Source organism: Eurosta solidaginis, chromosome 5, assembly GCF_040869045.1.
Source record: "Eurosta solidaginis isolate ZX-2024a chromosome 5, ASM4086904v1, whole genome shotgun sequence".
Classification (NCBI taxonomy): domain Eukaryota; kingdom Metazoa; phylum Arthropoda; class Insecta; order Diptera; family Tephritidae; genus Eurosta; species Eurosta solidaginis.
Window position 1 is genome coordinate 19,425,968 of NC_090323.1, and position 17,111 is coordinate 19,443,078.

Consider the following 17,111-nt stretch of genomic DNA (forward strand, 5'->3'; position numbering starts at 1 on the left):
ATTTCGACATTACTAATATGTATCTACACTAATACTTACAAACTAAAAGTATATAGATTCGTAATACGTAAATAACAGTCAGCATAATATAATGACCTATTTGTGTACATATGTACATATATAGTTCGAATATGTCGATCAGCGTGATTGCTCGATAAGAGTGTTGGTCAATGTGGCGAAGCAAATATGTGTCGTGTGTGTTGGCATGCACATATGATGTTGAACTACTACTTGTGTGGTCTATATGCATGTACGTATATCATACCATTGACTGCATTGAAAGTGAAACGCGTTCCAAGTAACGCTACACTAAGCCTGAGGTATTTAAAAACGCAACATCTTGCGTGATTGTGGGGATGTTACTGACATGCATAAGATGGCGTTGTACGCATCTATATGAAAAATTTTATTGTGGCTCGGCCTTGATAATCGGTTGTGTTATGAACCTTCAATCACCGAAATTAAGTAGGTATTTCGATTTAGTTGCAGCGTTTTTGGCCGATAGCTCATTGGTAGTTATATCAAATAGCTACAACTAGCTTAGGTGGATAGTTGGCGAAAGGGTGCCCAAATAGCGGACGAGGCGATACACGTATACACCGATGGCTCCAAAGTAATGGAAGGTGTAGGGTCTGCTGTATGCTGTGCCGTTCAGGAAATAAACAGATCCTACAAGCTGCCAAATCACTGTATCATTTTTCAGGCAGCAGTAGTAGCCGCGTCAATTTTTAAATTGACAGCTAAGCAGTCTAATTCACTTTATGTGAGGTCTTAACGGAGCGGCCCGTTCAGCTTAATCTAACCTTTCTCGTTAAAAAAGGCAACCATAACCAAGAAGTCAGCGGCGTCTCTTATAAAACGGCAGATACTTAATAACACAGGCCGACAAAATTTAACCAACATTCAGACCCAGAAACCAGATTATATATTTCCAAAGGTTTATGATGCGCTGAATCCAAATCTGGCCTCAGAATTGCTCTATTAGCCCTAACCCCTTCTTTCTAGTGTGTGACTTGGTACCCAAGGGTTAGATAGTGTAGGGGTGTGGTGAGTTAGCACACTTATGGTGTGAGATAAAATGTTAAGAAAAATAAGACTCAACTCAAGAAAATTAGTAATCGACTATATCATGTTTACGGGAAAGTCAAATAACCTGGGCTATAGGGTCGTTCAAGCCCTATAAGTCTCCGGGCCCGGATAGAATCATTCCTGCGCAGCTTCAAAGGTCTTTGGGGATTTCCTGCCACTGGTTGGCCATCATATATACTAACTGCCTCAGGCTTAACTATATCCCGAAGTCTTGGCACACTGTTAGGGTTATTTTCATTCCGAAGGCCGGCAGAAGCTCTCATGTATCACCTAAGGATTTCAGGCCAATCAGTCTCTCGTCGTTTCTTCTTAAGACGTTTGAGCGGTTGATTGACCTGTACCTACGGGAAAGAATACCTCGGGGGTTACTGTCGGCTTCACAGCATGCGTACTGCAAGGGCAGATCGACGGAAACGGCTCTCCATTCGATTGTAAAGCAAATAGAGGGGTCCCTAGAACACAAAGAGTATGCTCTGGGTGCCTTTCTAGACATCGAGGGAGCTTTTAACAATGTCTTACCGGGGGCAATCGAAAGAGCTCTGGTGGGTTTAGGAGTCGAGGCGGCTCTGGTTGAATTTATTAGCAAACTTCTATGCGGCAGAATTGTCGCAGCGGAGTGGGGAGGGGCCATAATTAAGAGGAAGGTGTGCAGGGGCACGCCACAGGGGGGTGTCCTATCTCCTCTCCTCTGGGTTGTGGTAGTCAACGAGCTTCTTGTGGAGCTGGAAGCCAATGGTTGTCGGGTGGTTGCCTATGCAGATGACCTCGCTATCCTAGTCAGAGGCAAATTTCTGGGCACCCTACGCGATGTTCTGCAGGGCTACCTGGATACTGTGGCTAGGTGGGCTGAATCATGTGGATTGGCGGTCAACCCGGGAAAAACGGAATTGGTCCTTTTCACAAGGAGATATAAGATGCCCGATTTCAGAACTCCCTCGATTGGAGGGGTACCGTTGGTACTTTCTGATAGGGTTAAATATTTGGGGATTGTTTTGGACAAGAAACTGTCCTGGAGACCCAATGTGGAAGATCGGGCCAGGAAGGCCGCCATTGCCTTGTACTGCTGCAGAAGAGCTATCGGAAAGAGATGGGGACTCTCGCCAAGAATAGTACACTGGCTTTATGAGATGGTGGTCAAACCGATTCTGCTATATGGGGTGCTGGTCTGGTGGAAAGCACTGGACACGGCGAGCACATCCAAAATGTTAGTGTCAGTGCAACGGACGGCGCTGATCGGTATCAGTGGCGCTCTCAGAACAACACCTACCTTGGCACTGAACGTCATGCTGAAGGCGGCCGCGGCAAGGTCGTTGGTCAGACTTCGTGATATGGGATATAGACTTTCTGACCGCGGACACTCTAGCCTTCTTACCAGTTTTGACTTCATCCCGGACAGAACGGACTACTGTATGCCGATAACTGCTCCCTATACAACCTTCACCCCAGTTATTCCAGAGAGAGAGGATTGGGGAAGAGGAATTATCTGGGGCATGGGACCGGTTAACTTGTTCACGGATGGGTCAAAGCTGGATGGAAAGGTTGGTCGGGGGGTCTTTTGTCAAGAGCTAAATTTAAGCCGCAAGTTTAAGTTGGCTGATCACTGCAGTGTATTCCAAGCGGAAATTGCTGCGATAAAGGATGCGGTGGATGGAATGCTATCCAGTGCTACCACGGTTAGGGAATTTAACATCTACTCTGATAGCCAAGCGGCTATCAAGGCCTTGAGCTCAACTACAGTGCGATCGAGGGTGGTCTGGGAGTGCCTGACCTCACTTGCGATTGCATCGAATTATTTTACAATTAAGATTATCTGGGTCCCGGGCCATAGTGATATCCCGGGTAACTGTCAAGCGGATCTCTTAGCCCGCATCGGTATAACTGAACCGGATGAAGATGGCTGTAGGGATTTCGGGATCCCGCTGGCCACCTGTGGATTGCTCCTCCATAGCTGTGCCTCGAATCAGCTCAGCAAACGTTGGGCGGATACCACGTCTTGCAGGGTAGCAAGATCTTTCTGGCCAAAAGTGGATGGCAGGAGGTCTGCTGAAATAATTGGGTTCACTAAGGCTCACCTATCAATGGTCATTGGGGTTTTGACAGGGCACTGTCCCATGGGTATCCATGCGGTACGTCTCAATATACTGGAAACTCCATCCTGCTGCAGCTGTATGGAGGATGATGAGGTGGAATCACCAAATCACTTTATGCTTGATTGTCCAGCTTTTGCCAGAACTAGGCGAAAGTACTTCGGTCGCGACTCACTTGGATCTCCCGAGGATATATCCAAAGTTGAGATCGGTATCATTCGGAGCTTTATCGTTGCTACCCAACGATTCTCTAAGTAGCTAGATCTAAGTCACCGTTATTTTTGGTGTATGTGGTATCACAACGGACCTTCGTGTTGTCCAAGTGAGCTATCCTTATCAGGGCAGCTACCACCTAACCTATCCTATCCTATATCATGTCTCTGTTAGCTCAATCGATTTTCAGGTGTAGGAAAATTTAGAAACATGAAATTTTCAAAATGCGATATATCAGCGAAAAAAATGATATTTGAGCAAACCCATTTGAAAGAAGAAGACTTGTGTTTAAAGATGCCATCTTTTAATTTTGGTGAAAGAAAACATCTTCAAGGCTACACAAACTCAAATATGGGCAAGAACGGTGTTTTTTGCACTTTTAGGTTAGGATATCTCGAAAACCAGAGCTGATAGAGCAGATTTCGATTCACCGCATCAAAATCCTTCGAAAATATATATCCCGGTTTCTAGGTCTGAGATGCTGTCGGCCTGTGTAATAGCCAACACGGCTGTTTGAAGTCCACTTTATAGAGTGCACAACAATTGCTCACGTCGAATATTATTTGATATAGTTTATCAATAAACAGCTACGACGTCTGCAAAATATGTGTCATTTCTATTCAAAACTATGTCCATCTTTTTTCATTTCCATTAGGCGTCATTTACATCGTCAACGAATTGGATTATGAGACAAAGCAAAGTCACGAATTTATGGTGCGTGCAACCGATTCCTTATCAGGCATTCATGCTGAAGTTACGGTATCGATAATTGTCGAAGATACTAATGATTGTTATCCAGAAATCGAACATGATAATTATAACATTACCATATCGGAGAATTTACTTATCGGTTCGCAAATATTGAAAGTGAATGCAACCGATTGTGATGCAAATGCAAATAGTGCTTTATCATATTTTATTGATAGTATTGATGGAAAAAATACTTCGGATCTATTCTACATAGATATTGCAGAGGGTTATCTATATTTGAAAAGTAATTTAGATGCCGAAAAAAGTACATTTCACCATATAATTTTAATTGTAAGAGATCATGGTACGCCTTCATTGAACTCTAGAGCAAATGTTTGGATAAAAGTTAGAGATTTGAATGATAATTTCCCAAAATTTACCGAAGCTTCTTTCTCGAGTCGTTTATCGGTGAATGCACAACGTGGACAATTCGTTATTAATGCTAAGGCTTACGATCCGGATCATGATGATAACGAAAATCTTAAATATCGAATTATCGATGGCAATGAGCTACAAACGTATGCAGTCAATGAAAATAACGGTGTTATCACTTTGCAAAACATGCAAAATTTCACTGATCATCATCAAACTTTGTTAAATGTTTCGGTCAGTGATGGCGTTCATACGACCTATGCAAGAGTTAAGATTACACTCATGCCGGAAAATAATCATGAACCGAAATTTTTAAAATCGGTTTATGAGGCAAGTGTAAAAGAAAATGAGGCAGCTGGAAAAATAATCGTTTCGGTAAGTTGAATATTTCATTAGTTTTTGGGTTTATTGTTAAGTTTTTGCATTTATTTAATTGAAATGTTAAAAGATTTAATTAACTTTTTTTTTAAAGCTGCAAGCATATGATGCTGATTTTGGTAGATTTGCAAAGCTCACATATGATTTGGTATCAGAGGAGATGAAAGAATATTTTGAAATCGATAACAACAATGGTTCGATTATAGCGAAAGTGGCATTTGATCGTGAGCAACGCGCTTTCTATGATGTATTAGTGAGGGTGTCGGATGAGGGCGGAAAGTCGGATTTCACTCTATTGAAAGTTCAAGTTGAGGATGTAAATGATAATAGTCCACGTTTCACCGTTAAGGAGTATAAACTTGTGGTTAAGGTCAATGCAACGATTGGAACAATACTGTTGAAGGTAAGCCAAGTTTTAAAGTGCGTTTATTAAAAGGTTGCATCTCTTAAATTTGCTTTATTAAAAACTAGCCTTTACCCGTGGCCCCGTCCGCAAGGAGAAATTTAAATATATGGGCTATTCGCGTTAGCCTGCTTATCAAGTTATCTGTTTAAAATTTTGTTTTTGTCTAATGCATTTTATTTTTGTAATTGAGTAAAAAAAAGAACTAAATGAGCTGATAACCTGATAGGATCCCAAATGCTCCCGAAATTATCCAGAAAAAGCTACGAAATGACCCCCACGCTATCGCGGACGGATCCCGAAAACCATTCAGAAATGCCCCGAAAGGGTCTCCAAAAGTTCCCGGAATAGTCCCAAAAAAACCAGAAATGACAACGACATGATTCTAGATGTATCCAGAGAACCACACAGAAATGATCCCTGAAGGTGTTCCAAAATGATCCCGAAAAGGTTCCGAAATAACCATGACGGGCTCCCGGGCGGATCTCAAAAACCACCCAGGAAATATCCAGGAAGGGTCCCTAAATTATCCCGACATACTCCAGAAAAAGTTCCGAAATGGTTCCGAGGGGATCCACGACGGATCGCGAAAACCATACAGAAATGATTCCGGAAGGGTCCCAAAATGATCCCGAAATAGTCCGGAAATGACCCAAATGGGATCCCGCACAGATCCAGAAATGATCCCGGAAGGGTCCAAAAACTATCCCGGAAAAGTAACAAAAAATCCCGAAATGGCTCCTACGACATCCCGGACGGATCCAGAAATGATCTCGGAGGGGTCCCCAAATGATCCCAAAATGGTCCCGAAATTACCCTGATGGATCCGGCAAACCATCAAAAAATTATGCCGGAAGGGTCCCCAAATTATCCCGAAATAAAACAGAAAAAGTCACGAAACGACCCATAGAGGATCCCCAAATGATCCCGTATTAGCCCCGAAAAGGTCCCGAAATGACTCCGACGAGATCCCGGACGGATACCGAAAACCATCCAGAAATGATGCCGGTAGGTACCCCAAATGATCCCGAAATGACCCCATCCGGATCCCGGACGGATCCCGAAAACTATCCAGAAATGATGTCGAAAGGGTCCCCAAATGATCCCGTATTAGTGGAGAAAAAGTCCCGAAATGACCCCGACGGGATCCCGGACGGATCCCGAAAACCATCCAGAAATGATGCCGGAAGAGCCCCCAAATGATCCCGAAAAAGTCCCAAAATGACCCCGACATACTCCAGAAAAAGTTCCGAAATGGCTCCGAGGGGATCCACGACGGATCGCGAAAACCATACAGAAATGATACCGGAAGGATCCCAAAATGATCCCGGAAAGGTCCAAAAACTATCCCCGAAAAGTAACAAAAAATTCCGAAATGGCTCCTACGGCATCCCGGACGGATCCAGAAATAATCTCGGAAGGGCCCCCAAATGATCCCAAAATGGTCCCGAAATGACCCTGATGGATCCGGCAAACCATCAAGAAATTATGCCGGAAGGGTCCCCAAATGATCCCGAAATAAAACAGAAAGTCACGAAACGACCCATAGAGGATCCCCAAATGATCCCGTATTAGCCCCAAAAAGGTCCCGAAATAACCCCGACGTGATCCCGGACAAATCCCGAAAACCATCCAGAAATGATGCCGGAAGGGATCCCAAATGATTCCGAAAAAGTCCAGCAATGAATCCGACGGGATCCCGAAAATCATCCAGAAGTGATGCCGGAAAGGTCCTCAAATGATCACCTAACAGTCCGAAATGACCCTTAGGGATCCTGGACGGATCCCGTAAACCATCCAGAAATGATCCCGATATAGTCCCGAAGAAGTCCCGAAAGGACCCTGACGGGATCCCGGACAGATCCCGAAATCTATCCAGAAATGATCTTGGAAGGGACCCCAAATGATCCCGAAAAAGTCCCGCAAAAAATCCGACGGGATCCTGAACGGATACCGAAAACCATCCAGAAGTGATGCCGGAAAGGTCCTCAAATGATCACCTAATAGTCCCAAAATGACCCTGACGGCATCCCGGACTGATCCCGAAATCCATCCAGAAATGATCTTGGGAAGGTCCCAAAATGATCCCGAAACAGTCTCGGAAAAGCCCAGAAATTACCCTGACGGGTTCCCGGACGAATACTGAAAGCCATCCTAAAATGATCCCGAAAAAGTCCCGAAATGACTCTGACGGGACTCCGAAAGGATCCCGAAAACTATCCAGAAATGATGTAGGAAAGGTCCTCAAATGATCTCCTAATAGTTCCGAAAAGACCCTGACGGGATCCCGAATGGATCGCGACAACTATCTAGAAATGATGCCGAAAGGGCCCGCAAATGATCCCGTATTAGTCAAGAAAAAGTCCCGAAATGACCCCGACGGGATGCCGGACGAATCCCAAAAACCATCCAGAAATGATGCCGGAAGGGACCCCAAATGATCCCGAAAAAGTCCCGCAATTATTCCGACGGGATCCTGAACAGATACCGAAAACCATGCAGAAGTGATGCCGGAAAGGTCCTCAAATGATCACCTAATAGTCCCAAAATGACCCTGACGGCATCCCGGACAGATCCCGAAATCCATCCAGAAATGATATTGGGAGGGTCCCAAAATGATCCCGAAATAGTCTCGGAAAAGTCCAGAAATTACCGACGGGATCCCAGACGAATCTTGAAAACCAATCTTAAATGTTGCCGAAAAAGTCCCGAAATGACCCTGACGGGATCCCGAAAGGATTCCGAAAACCATCCAGAAATGATGCCGAAAGGGTCCGCAAATGATCCCGTATTAGTCGAGAAAAAGTCCCGAAATGACCCCGACGGGATGCCGGACGAATGCCGAAGACCATCCAGGAATGATGTCTAAAAGAACCCAAAATAACCCCGAAAAAGGCCCGTAATGAACCCGGCAACCATCAAGAATTTATCTCTCGAAGGTACGCAAATGATCCCGAAAGTACCCCGACGCAATCCCGGACGGATCCCGAAAACCATCCAGAAATGATGCCGAAAGGGGCCACAAATGATCACGTATTAGTCGCGAAAAAGTCCCGAAATGACCCCGACGAGATGCCGGACGAATCCCGAAAATTATCCAGAAATGATGCCGGAAAGGTCCCCAAATGATCCCCTAATAGTCCCGATATTACCCCGATGGGATCCCGGACGGATCCCGAAAACCATCCAGAAATGATGCCGAAAGGGTTCCCAAATGATCCCGTATTAGTCGCGAAAAAGTCCCGAAGTGACCCCGACGGGATCCCGGACGGATCCCGAAAACCATCCAGGAATGATGCCGAAAGGGTTCCCAAATGATCCCGTATTAGTCGCGAAAAAGTCCCGAAATTACCCCGACGGGATCCCGGACGGATCCCGAAAACCATCCAGAAATGATGCCGGAAGAGCCCCCAAATGATCTCGAAAAAGTCCCCAAATGACCCCGACGAGATCCCGGACGGATCCTGAAAACCATCCAGAAATGATGCCGGAAGAGCCCCCAAATGATCCCGAAAAAGTCCCCAAATGACCCCGACGAGATGCCGGACGGATCCCGAAAACCATCCAGAAATGATGCCGAAAGGGGTCCCAAATGATCACGTATTAGTCGCGAAAAAGTCCCGAAATGACCCCGACGGGATGCCGAACGAATCCCGAAGACCATCCAGAAATGATGCCTAAAGGGACCCAAAATAACCCCGAAAAAGGCCCGTAATGATCCCTGCAACCATCAAGAATTTATCTCTCGAAGGTGCGCAAATGATCCCGAAAGTACCCCGACGGAATCCCGGACGGATCCCGAAAACCATCCAGAAATGATGCCGGAAGGGTCCCCAAATGAGCGCGAAATAATCCCTAAATGATTCCGGAATAGTCCCGAAAATGTCCCAAAATAACCCCGACGGGATCCCGGACGGATCCCGAACACTATACAGAAATGATCCCGGAAGGGTCCCAAAATGATCCCGAAATAGTCCCGAAAAAGTCCCGAAATTACCCCGGCGGGATCCCGGACCGATCCCGAAAACCATCCAGAAATGATCCCGGAATGGTCTCCATATGAGGTGAAGCTAATTATAAAACCATGTTAATAAGGCAGCAGGCGCATTGGAGCGAATGAAAAGTTATATATAAACATACAGGTAAAGCTAATAAAAGCGTGCTAATAAAAACAATTGAAGGAGGTCGGATGGCGGGAGTAAAAGGAGAGGACCACTGATCGTTCCTCCAAAATTGTCTAGATCTCGATCTGTATGTGCCACATACCAAAAACTATTGATTTAGGAGAAAATTTATATTGAGTTATAACAATTTATAGATTTTACACCAGAGGGGGTGATAAAGGGGGAGGGCGGAGGGTGTCACTGCTTACTTTGTAAGCCCTCGACTTATTTGACTACTTGAGTCTGTGATATTGGTGAAGGCCAGTATACGTAAAGTTATACAGCCATATTCTTGAATCCATCGTAGAAAATCTACGAATACAACCCCCCGCTACGAATAGAAGAATTTGCTATCACTGAACTCATGTGAAACCGAAAAAAGTGCTGCCAACATAAAATGTGAAATTTTGATTATTCGAAGTCAACTGAGCGATTGTAAATAAAAAATATCAAATTAAATTTTAGTTTAAAATTGCATTATATCATTAAAAAAAAAAGTTAAGTGCTTAAAATGGATTCCATATCATTTGCAGTTTTGTTAGAAGAAAATGAGCAAGAAAGACGTGATTTAAAAATTAGGAGGAATCTTTAGATTAGAAGAGGCTATGTAAGTGAAAGGAGTGTTTTAAAGAACTTATAAAGGTTTTAAAAAATTTAGTTGTATAAAAACTTTCCGCGTAAACAAGGCTGCGTTTACCTACGTGCTCGGTGTAATAAATGAAGGAAATACAGCGTTCGGTAGGTCATCTTAAATGAATCCTATAATACGCTTAGAATAGGTATTACGTTTTTTTTTTTTGCTGAAGGTAGCTATCAGCACGGAGTTGGAAAAGATTTTGTCAGTCCACGTCTTCTAAAGTTTTGCAAGATGCATTGCTAATTTTCCAAACGCGGCTATGTCCACAATTGATACACTTAGATATGACCAACGAAGAGAAACGTAGCGTAAAAAGGGAGTTTTACGAAAAGTATTGGTTTCAGGGTGTAATCATGTTTTATAGTTTTTGTAATAATTGTCATTATTATAACACCCTTAAAAATTAAAATAAATATTTTAGTAATTTAATTCTTTTAAGCCTTATTCCAAATGTGTGAAGCGATGTTGCCGATTTCTTCCGCCTCCTGTGGCTGTCTGTCCCTTTTATTTTCCAAGAGTTTGCGTTTTACATACGACTTCCAGTCCAAATATACCTAAAACAAAAGCAAACAATGAAATCACATACAATACTTGCATACGTATTACAAAAGCATTACTTTTTTTTTCCAGGTAGATGCAACTTTTGTTGGTGGCGCAAGACTATTTAGCTCCTTTGAAATGTTTTCCCAAAATTTGTTAACCTACTCCTTTGGGCACTTTGTAAAGCCTTGTGGCATTTCAGGTTGTTGCTGCAGTAGGTCAAATAAGGGGGAACATTGTTGGCAATTTTTGACCTATTATAACAATAGATTGTAATTTAATTAGTATACATATCACTTTTAATAATATACTTACATTTTATTTGTTTAATATGCCTTTTTATTCTGAATTTTTAATGATTTTACTTTTCCCCGCAAGCTGATACGCGTCGTAGAAAATTTGTACGAAACTCTACGATTTGACAGTTCGAGTGTGTTCAGTGAAGGCTTTCTACGAATTTCGAACTTACGATGGATTCAGTAAACGTACTTTCGTATAATTTACGAAAATCGAGTATACAATGGATTCAAGAATAGGGCTGATTATGTGTAAAAATTATTAAAAAGTAATTGCTCGAAGGGGTCGTGGGACCCCCACCCCTCTTTCCGTGTTCGAAAAAAATTTCGCTAGTAGACTACTGTCTGTGTCCCAAATTTCATCAAAATCCGTGTAGCCGTTCTGGCGTGATTCAGTCACAAAAACGAAAAAATATAATAATTAAATTATAACTGTTCCTAGGGGGCGGCGACCAGCCCCTTTTGAAAAATAGCTAGTAGATCCTTCTAGACTATTGGCTATATGTGTGCAAAATTTCATCCAAATCGGTTTAGGCGTTCTTGCGTGATTGAGTCACAAAGACAAACGTCTGGACAAACATCCAAACATCCAAACATCTAAACATCCAAACATCCAAACTTTGCCATTTATAATATACTAGCCTTTACCCGCGGCCCCGTCCGCAAGGAGAAATTTAAATATATGGGCTATTCGCGTTCTGTTTAAAATTTTGTTTTCTCTCTAATGCATTTTATTTTTGTAATTGAGTAAAAAAAAGAACTAAATGAGCTGATAACCTGATAGGATCCCAGATGATCCCGAAATTATTCAGAAAAAGCTACGAAATGACCCCCACGCAATCGTGGACGGATCCCGAAAACCATCCAGAAATGCCCAGAAAGGGTCTCCAAAAGTTCCCGGATTAGTCCTAAAAAAACCCGAAATGACAACGACACGATCCTAGACGTATCCAGAGAACCACACAGAAATGATCCTGAAGGTGTTCCAAAATGATCCCGAAAATGTTCCGAAATGACCCTGACGGGCTCCCGGGCGGATCTCAAAAACCATCCAGAAATATCCAGGAAGGGTCCCTAAATTATCCCGACTTACTCCAGAAAAAGTTCCGGAATGGATCCGAGGGGATCCACGACGGATCGCGAAAACCATACAGAAATGATTCCGGAAGGATCCCAAAATGATCCCGAAATAGTCCGGAAATGACCCAGATGGGATCCCGCACAGATCCCGAAATGATCCCGGAATGGTCCAAAAACTATCCCGGAAAAGTAACAAAAAATTCCGAAATGGATCCTACGGCATTCCGGACGGATCCAGAAATGATCTCGGAAGGGTCCCCAAATGATCCCAAAATGGTCCCGAAATGACCCTGATGGATTCGGCAAACCATCAAGAAATTATGCCGGAAGGGTACCCAAATTATCCCGAAATAAAACAGAAAAAGTCACGAAACGACCCCTGGAGGATCTCCAAATTATCCCCGAAAAGGTCCCGAAATAACCCCGACGGGATCCCGGACAAATCCCGAAAGCCATCCAGAAATGATGCCGGAAGGGATCCCAAATGATTCCGAAAAAGTCCCGCAATGATTCGACCGGATCCCAAACGGATACCGAAAATCATCCAGAAGTGATGCCGGAAAGGTCCTCAAATGATCACTTAATAGTCCCGAAATGACCCTTAAGGGATCCTGGACGGATCCCGTAAACCTTCCAGAAATGATCCCGATATAGTCCCGAAGAAGTCCCGAAATGACCCTGACGGGATCTCGAACGCATCCCTAAAAGACCCTGACGGGATCCCGGACAGATCCCGAAATCCATCCAGAAATGATCTTGGGAGGGACCCCAAATGATCCCGAAAAAGTTGCGCAATGATTCCGACGGGATCCTGAACGGATACCGAAAACCATTCAGAAGTGATGCCGGAAAGGTCCTCAAATGATCACCTAATAGTCCCAAAATGTTCGAAAAGACCCTGACGGGATCCCGGACGGATCTCGAAAACCATCCAGAAATGATGCCGAAATGGTTCCCAAATGATCCCGTATTAGTGGCGAAAAATTCCCGAAATGACCCCGTCGGGATCCCGGATGGATCCCGAAAACCATCCAGAAATGATGCCAAAAGGGTTCCCAAATGATCCCGTATTAGTCGCGAAAAAGTCCCGAAATGACCCCGACGGGATCCAGGACGGATACCGAAAACCATCCAGAAATGATACCGGAAGAGCCCCCAAATGATCCCGAAAAAGTCCCCAAATGACCCCGACGAGATCCCGGACGGATCCCGAAAACCATCCAGAAATGATGCCGAAATGGTTCCCAAATGATCCCGTTTTAGTCGCGAAATGACCCCGACGGGATCCCGGACGGATCCCGAAAACCATCCAGAAATGATAGCGGAAGAGCCCCCAAATGATCCCGAAAAAGTCCCCAAATGACCACGACGAGATCCCGGAGGGATCCCGAAAACCGGCAGAAATGATGCCGGTAGGTATCCCAAATAATCCCGAAATGACCTCGTCGGCATCCCGGACGGATCCCGAAAATTACCCAGAAATGATGCCGGAAAGGTCCCCAAATGATCCCCTAATAGTCCCGAAATTACCCTGATGGGATCCCGGACGGATCCCGAAAACCATCCAGAAATGATGCCGAAATGGTTCCCAAATGATTCCATATTAGTCGCGAAAAAGTTCCGAAATGACCCCGACGGATCCCGAAAACCATCCAGAAATGATACCGGAAGAGCCCCCAAATGATCCCGAAAAAGTCCCCAAATGACCCCGACGAGATCCCGGACGGATCCCGAAAACCATCCAGAAATGATGCCGGAAGAGCCCCCAAATGATCCCGAAAGTCCCCAAATGACCCCTACGAGATCCCGGACGGATCCCGAAAACCATTCAGAAATGATGCCGAAAGGGTTCCCAAATGATCCCGTATTAGTCGCGAAAAATTCCCGAAATGACCCCGACGGGATCCCGGACGTATCCCGAAAACCATCCAGAAATGATACCGGAAGAGCCCCCAAATGATCCCAAAAAAGTCCCCAAATGACCAGACGAGATCCCGGACGGATCCCGAAAACCATCCAGAAATGATCCGGAAGAGCCCCCAAATGATCCAGAAAAAGTCCCCAAATGACCCCGACGAGATCCCGGACGGATCCCGAAAACCATCCAGAAATGATGCCAAAATGGTTCCCAAATGATCCCGTATTAGTCGCGAAAAATTCGCGAAATAACCCCGACGGGATCCCGGACGGATCCCGAAAACCATCCAGAAATGATGCCGAAAGGGTCCCCAAATGATCCCATATTAGTCGCGAAAAAGTCCCTAAATGACCCCGACGGGATGCCGGACGAATCCCGAAGACCATCCAGAAATGATGCCTAAAAGGTCCCAAAATAACCCCGAAGAAGTCCCGTAATGATCCCGGAAATCATCAAGAATTTATCACTCGAAGGTACGCAAATGATCCCGAAAGTACCCCGACGGGATCCCGGACGGATCCCGAAAACCATCCAGAAATGATGCCGGAAGGGTCCCCAAATGATCGCGAAATAGTCCCGAAATGATTGCGGAATAGTCCCGGAAATGTCCCAAAATAACCCCGACGGGATCCCGGACGGAACCCGAAAACTATACAGAAATGATCCCGGAAGGGTCCCAAAATTATACCGAAATAGTCCCGAAAAAGTCCCGAAATTACCCCGGCGGGATCCCGGACCGATCCCGAAAACCATCCAGAAATGATCCCGGAAGGGTCTCGATATGACCCTTACGGGATTACAAATAAGGTGAAGCTAATTATAAACTGTATGTGCCAGATACCAAAAACTATTGATTTAGTAGAAAATTTATATTGAGTTATAACAATTTATAGATTTTACACCAGAGGGGTTGAAAAAGGGGGGGGGGGCGGAGGGTGTCACTGCTTACTTTGTAAGCCCTCGACTTATTTGACCCATTGAGTCTGTGATATTGGTGAAGGCCAGTATACGTAAAGTTATAATGTGTAAAAATTATTAAAAATTGCTCGAAGGGGTCGTGGGACCCCCACCCCTCTTTCCATGTTCGAAAAAAATTTCGCTAGTAGACTACTGTCTGTGTCCCAAATTTCATCAAAATCCGTGTAGCCGTTCTGGCGTGATTCAGTCACAAAGGCGAAAAAATAGAATAATTAAATTATAACTGTTCCTAGGGGGCGGGTACCACGCCCCTTTGGAAAAATATATAGCTAGTAGATCCTTCTAGACTATTGGCTATATGTGTGCAAAATTTCATCCAAATCGGTCCAGCCGTTCTTGCGTGATTGAGTCACAAAGACAAACGTCTGGACAAACATCCAAACATCCAAACATCTAAACATCCAAACTTTGCCATTTATAATATATACTAGCCTTTACCCGCGGCCCCGTCCGCAAGGAGAAATTTAAATATATGGGCTATTCGCGTTAGCCTGTTTATCAAGTTATCTGTTTAACATTTTGTTTTCTGTCTAATGCATTTTATTTTTGGAATTGAGTAAAAAAAAGAACTAAATGAGCTGATAACCTGATAGGATCCCAAATGATCCCGAAATTATCCAGAAAAAGCTACGAAATGACCCTCACGCTATCGCGGACGGATCCCGAAAACCATCCAGAAATGCCCCGAAATGGTCTCCAAAAGTTCCCGGAATAGTCCCAAAAAAAACCAGAAATGACAACAACACGATTCTAGACGTATCCAGAGAACCACACAGAAATGATCCCTGAAGGTGTTCCAAAATGATCCCGAAAGGGTTCCGAAATGACCATGACGGGCTCCCGGACGGATCTCAGAAACCATCCAGAAAATATCCAGGAAGGGTCCCTAAATTATCCCGACATACTCCAGAAAAAGTTCCGAAATGGCTCCGAGGGGATCCACGACGGATCGCGAAAACCATACAGAAATGAACCCGGAAGGGTCCCAAAATGATCCAGAAATAGTCCGGAAATGACCCAGATGGGATCCCGCACAGATCCAGAAATGATCCCGGAAGGGTGCAAAAACTATCCCGGAAAAGTAACAAAAAATCCCGAAATGGCTCCTACGGCATCCCGGACGGATCCAGAAATGATCTCGGAAGGGGCCCCAAATGATCCCAAAATGGTCCCGAAATGACCCTGATGGATCCGGCAAACCATCAAGAAATTATGCCGAAAGGGTCCCAAAATGATCCCGAAATAATACAGAAAAAGTCACGAAACGACCCCTAGAGGATCCCCAAATGATCCCGTATTAGCCCCGAAAAGGTCCCGAAATAACCCCGACGGGATCCCGGACAAATCCCGAAAACCATCCAGAAATGATGCCGGAAGGAATCCCTAATGATTCCGTAAAAGTCCCGCATTGATTCCGACGGGATCCCGAACGGATACCGAAAATCATCCAGAAGTGACGCCGGAAAGGTCGTCAAATGATCACCTAATAGTCCCGAAATGACCCTTAAGGGGTCATGGACGGATCCCATAAACCATCCAGAAATGATCCCGATATATTCCCGAAGAAGTCCCGAAATGACCCTGACGGGATCTCGAACGCACCCCTAAATGACCCTGACGGGATCCCGGACAGATCCCGAAATCCATCCAGAAATGATCTTGGGAGGGACTCCAAATGATCCCGAAAAAGTCCCGCAATGATTCCGAGGGGATCCTGATCGGATACCGATAACCATCCAGAAGTGATGCCGGAAAGTTCCTCAAATGATCACCTAATACTAAAATGACCCTGACGGCATCCCGGACTGATCCCAAAATCCATCCAGAAATGATCTTGGGAAGGTCCCAAAATTATCCCGAAATAGTCTCGGAAAAGTTCAGAAATTACCCTGACGGGTTCCCGGACGAATCCTGAAAGCCATCTCTAAATGATCCCGAAAAAGTCCCGAAATGACCCTAAATGGACCCCGAAAGGATCCCGAAAACTATCCAGAAATGATGCCGGAAATGTCCTCAAATGATCACCTAATAGTTCCGAAAAGACCCTGACGGGATCCCGAACGGATCCCGACAACTATCTAGAAATGATGCCGAAAGGGCCCGCAAATGATCCCGTATTAGTCGCGAAAAAGTCCTGAAATGAACCCGACGGGATGCCGGACGAATCCCAAAAACCAGCCAGAAATGTTGCCGGAAGGGACACCAAA

General features: G+C 44.7%; 2 protein-coding genes across 2 annotated transcripts in view; one reads left to right on the forward strand and one right to left on the reverse strand.

The window, feature by feature from the left end:
- Window positions 1–17,111, forward strand: part of kug (kugelei) — a 175,590-nt gene that overhangs the window by 136,721 nt on the left and 21,758 nt on the right. Inside the window, exons 15-16 of the mRNA XM_067792242.1 lie at window positions 4,045–4,886; window positions 4,984–5,292. Coding sequence (XP_067648343.1) covers window positions 4,045–4,886; window positions 4,984–5,292 — 1,151 coding nt within the window. The remainder of the gene's footprint in view (window positions 1–4,044; window positions 4,887–4,983; window positions 5,293–17,111) is intronic.
- Window positions 1–17,111, reverse strand: part of Su(z)12 (Polycomb protein Su(z)12) — a 237,556-nt gene that overhangs the window by 136,441 nt on the left and 84,004 nt on the right. The window lies entirely within an intron of this gene.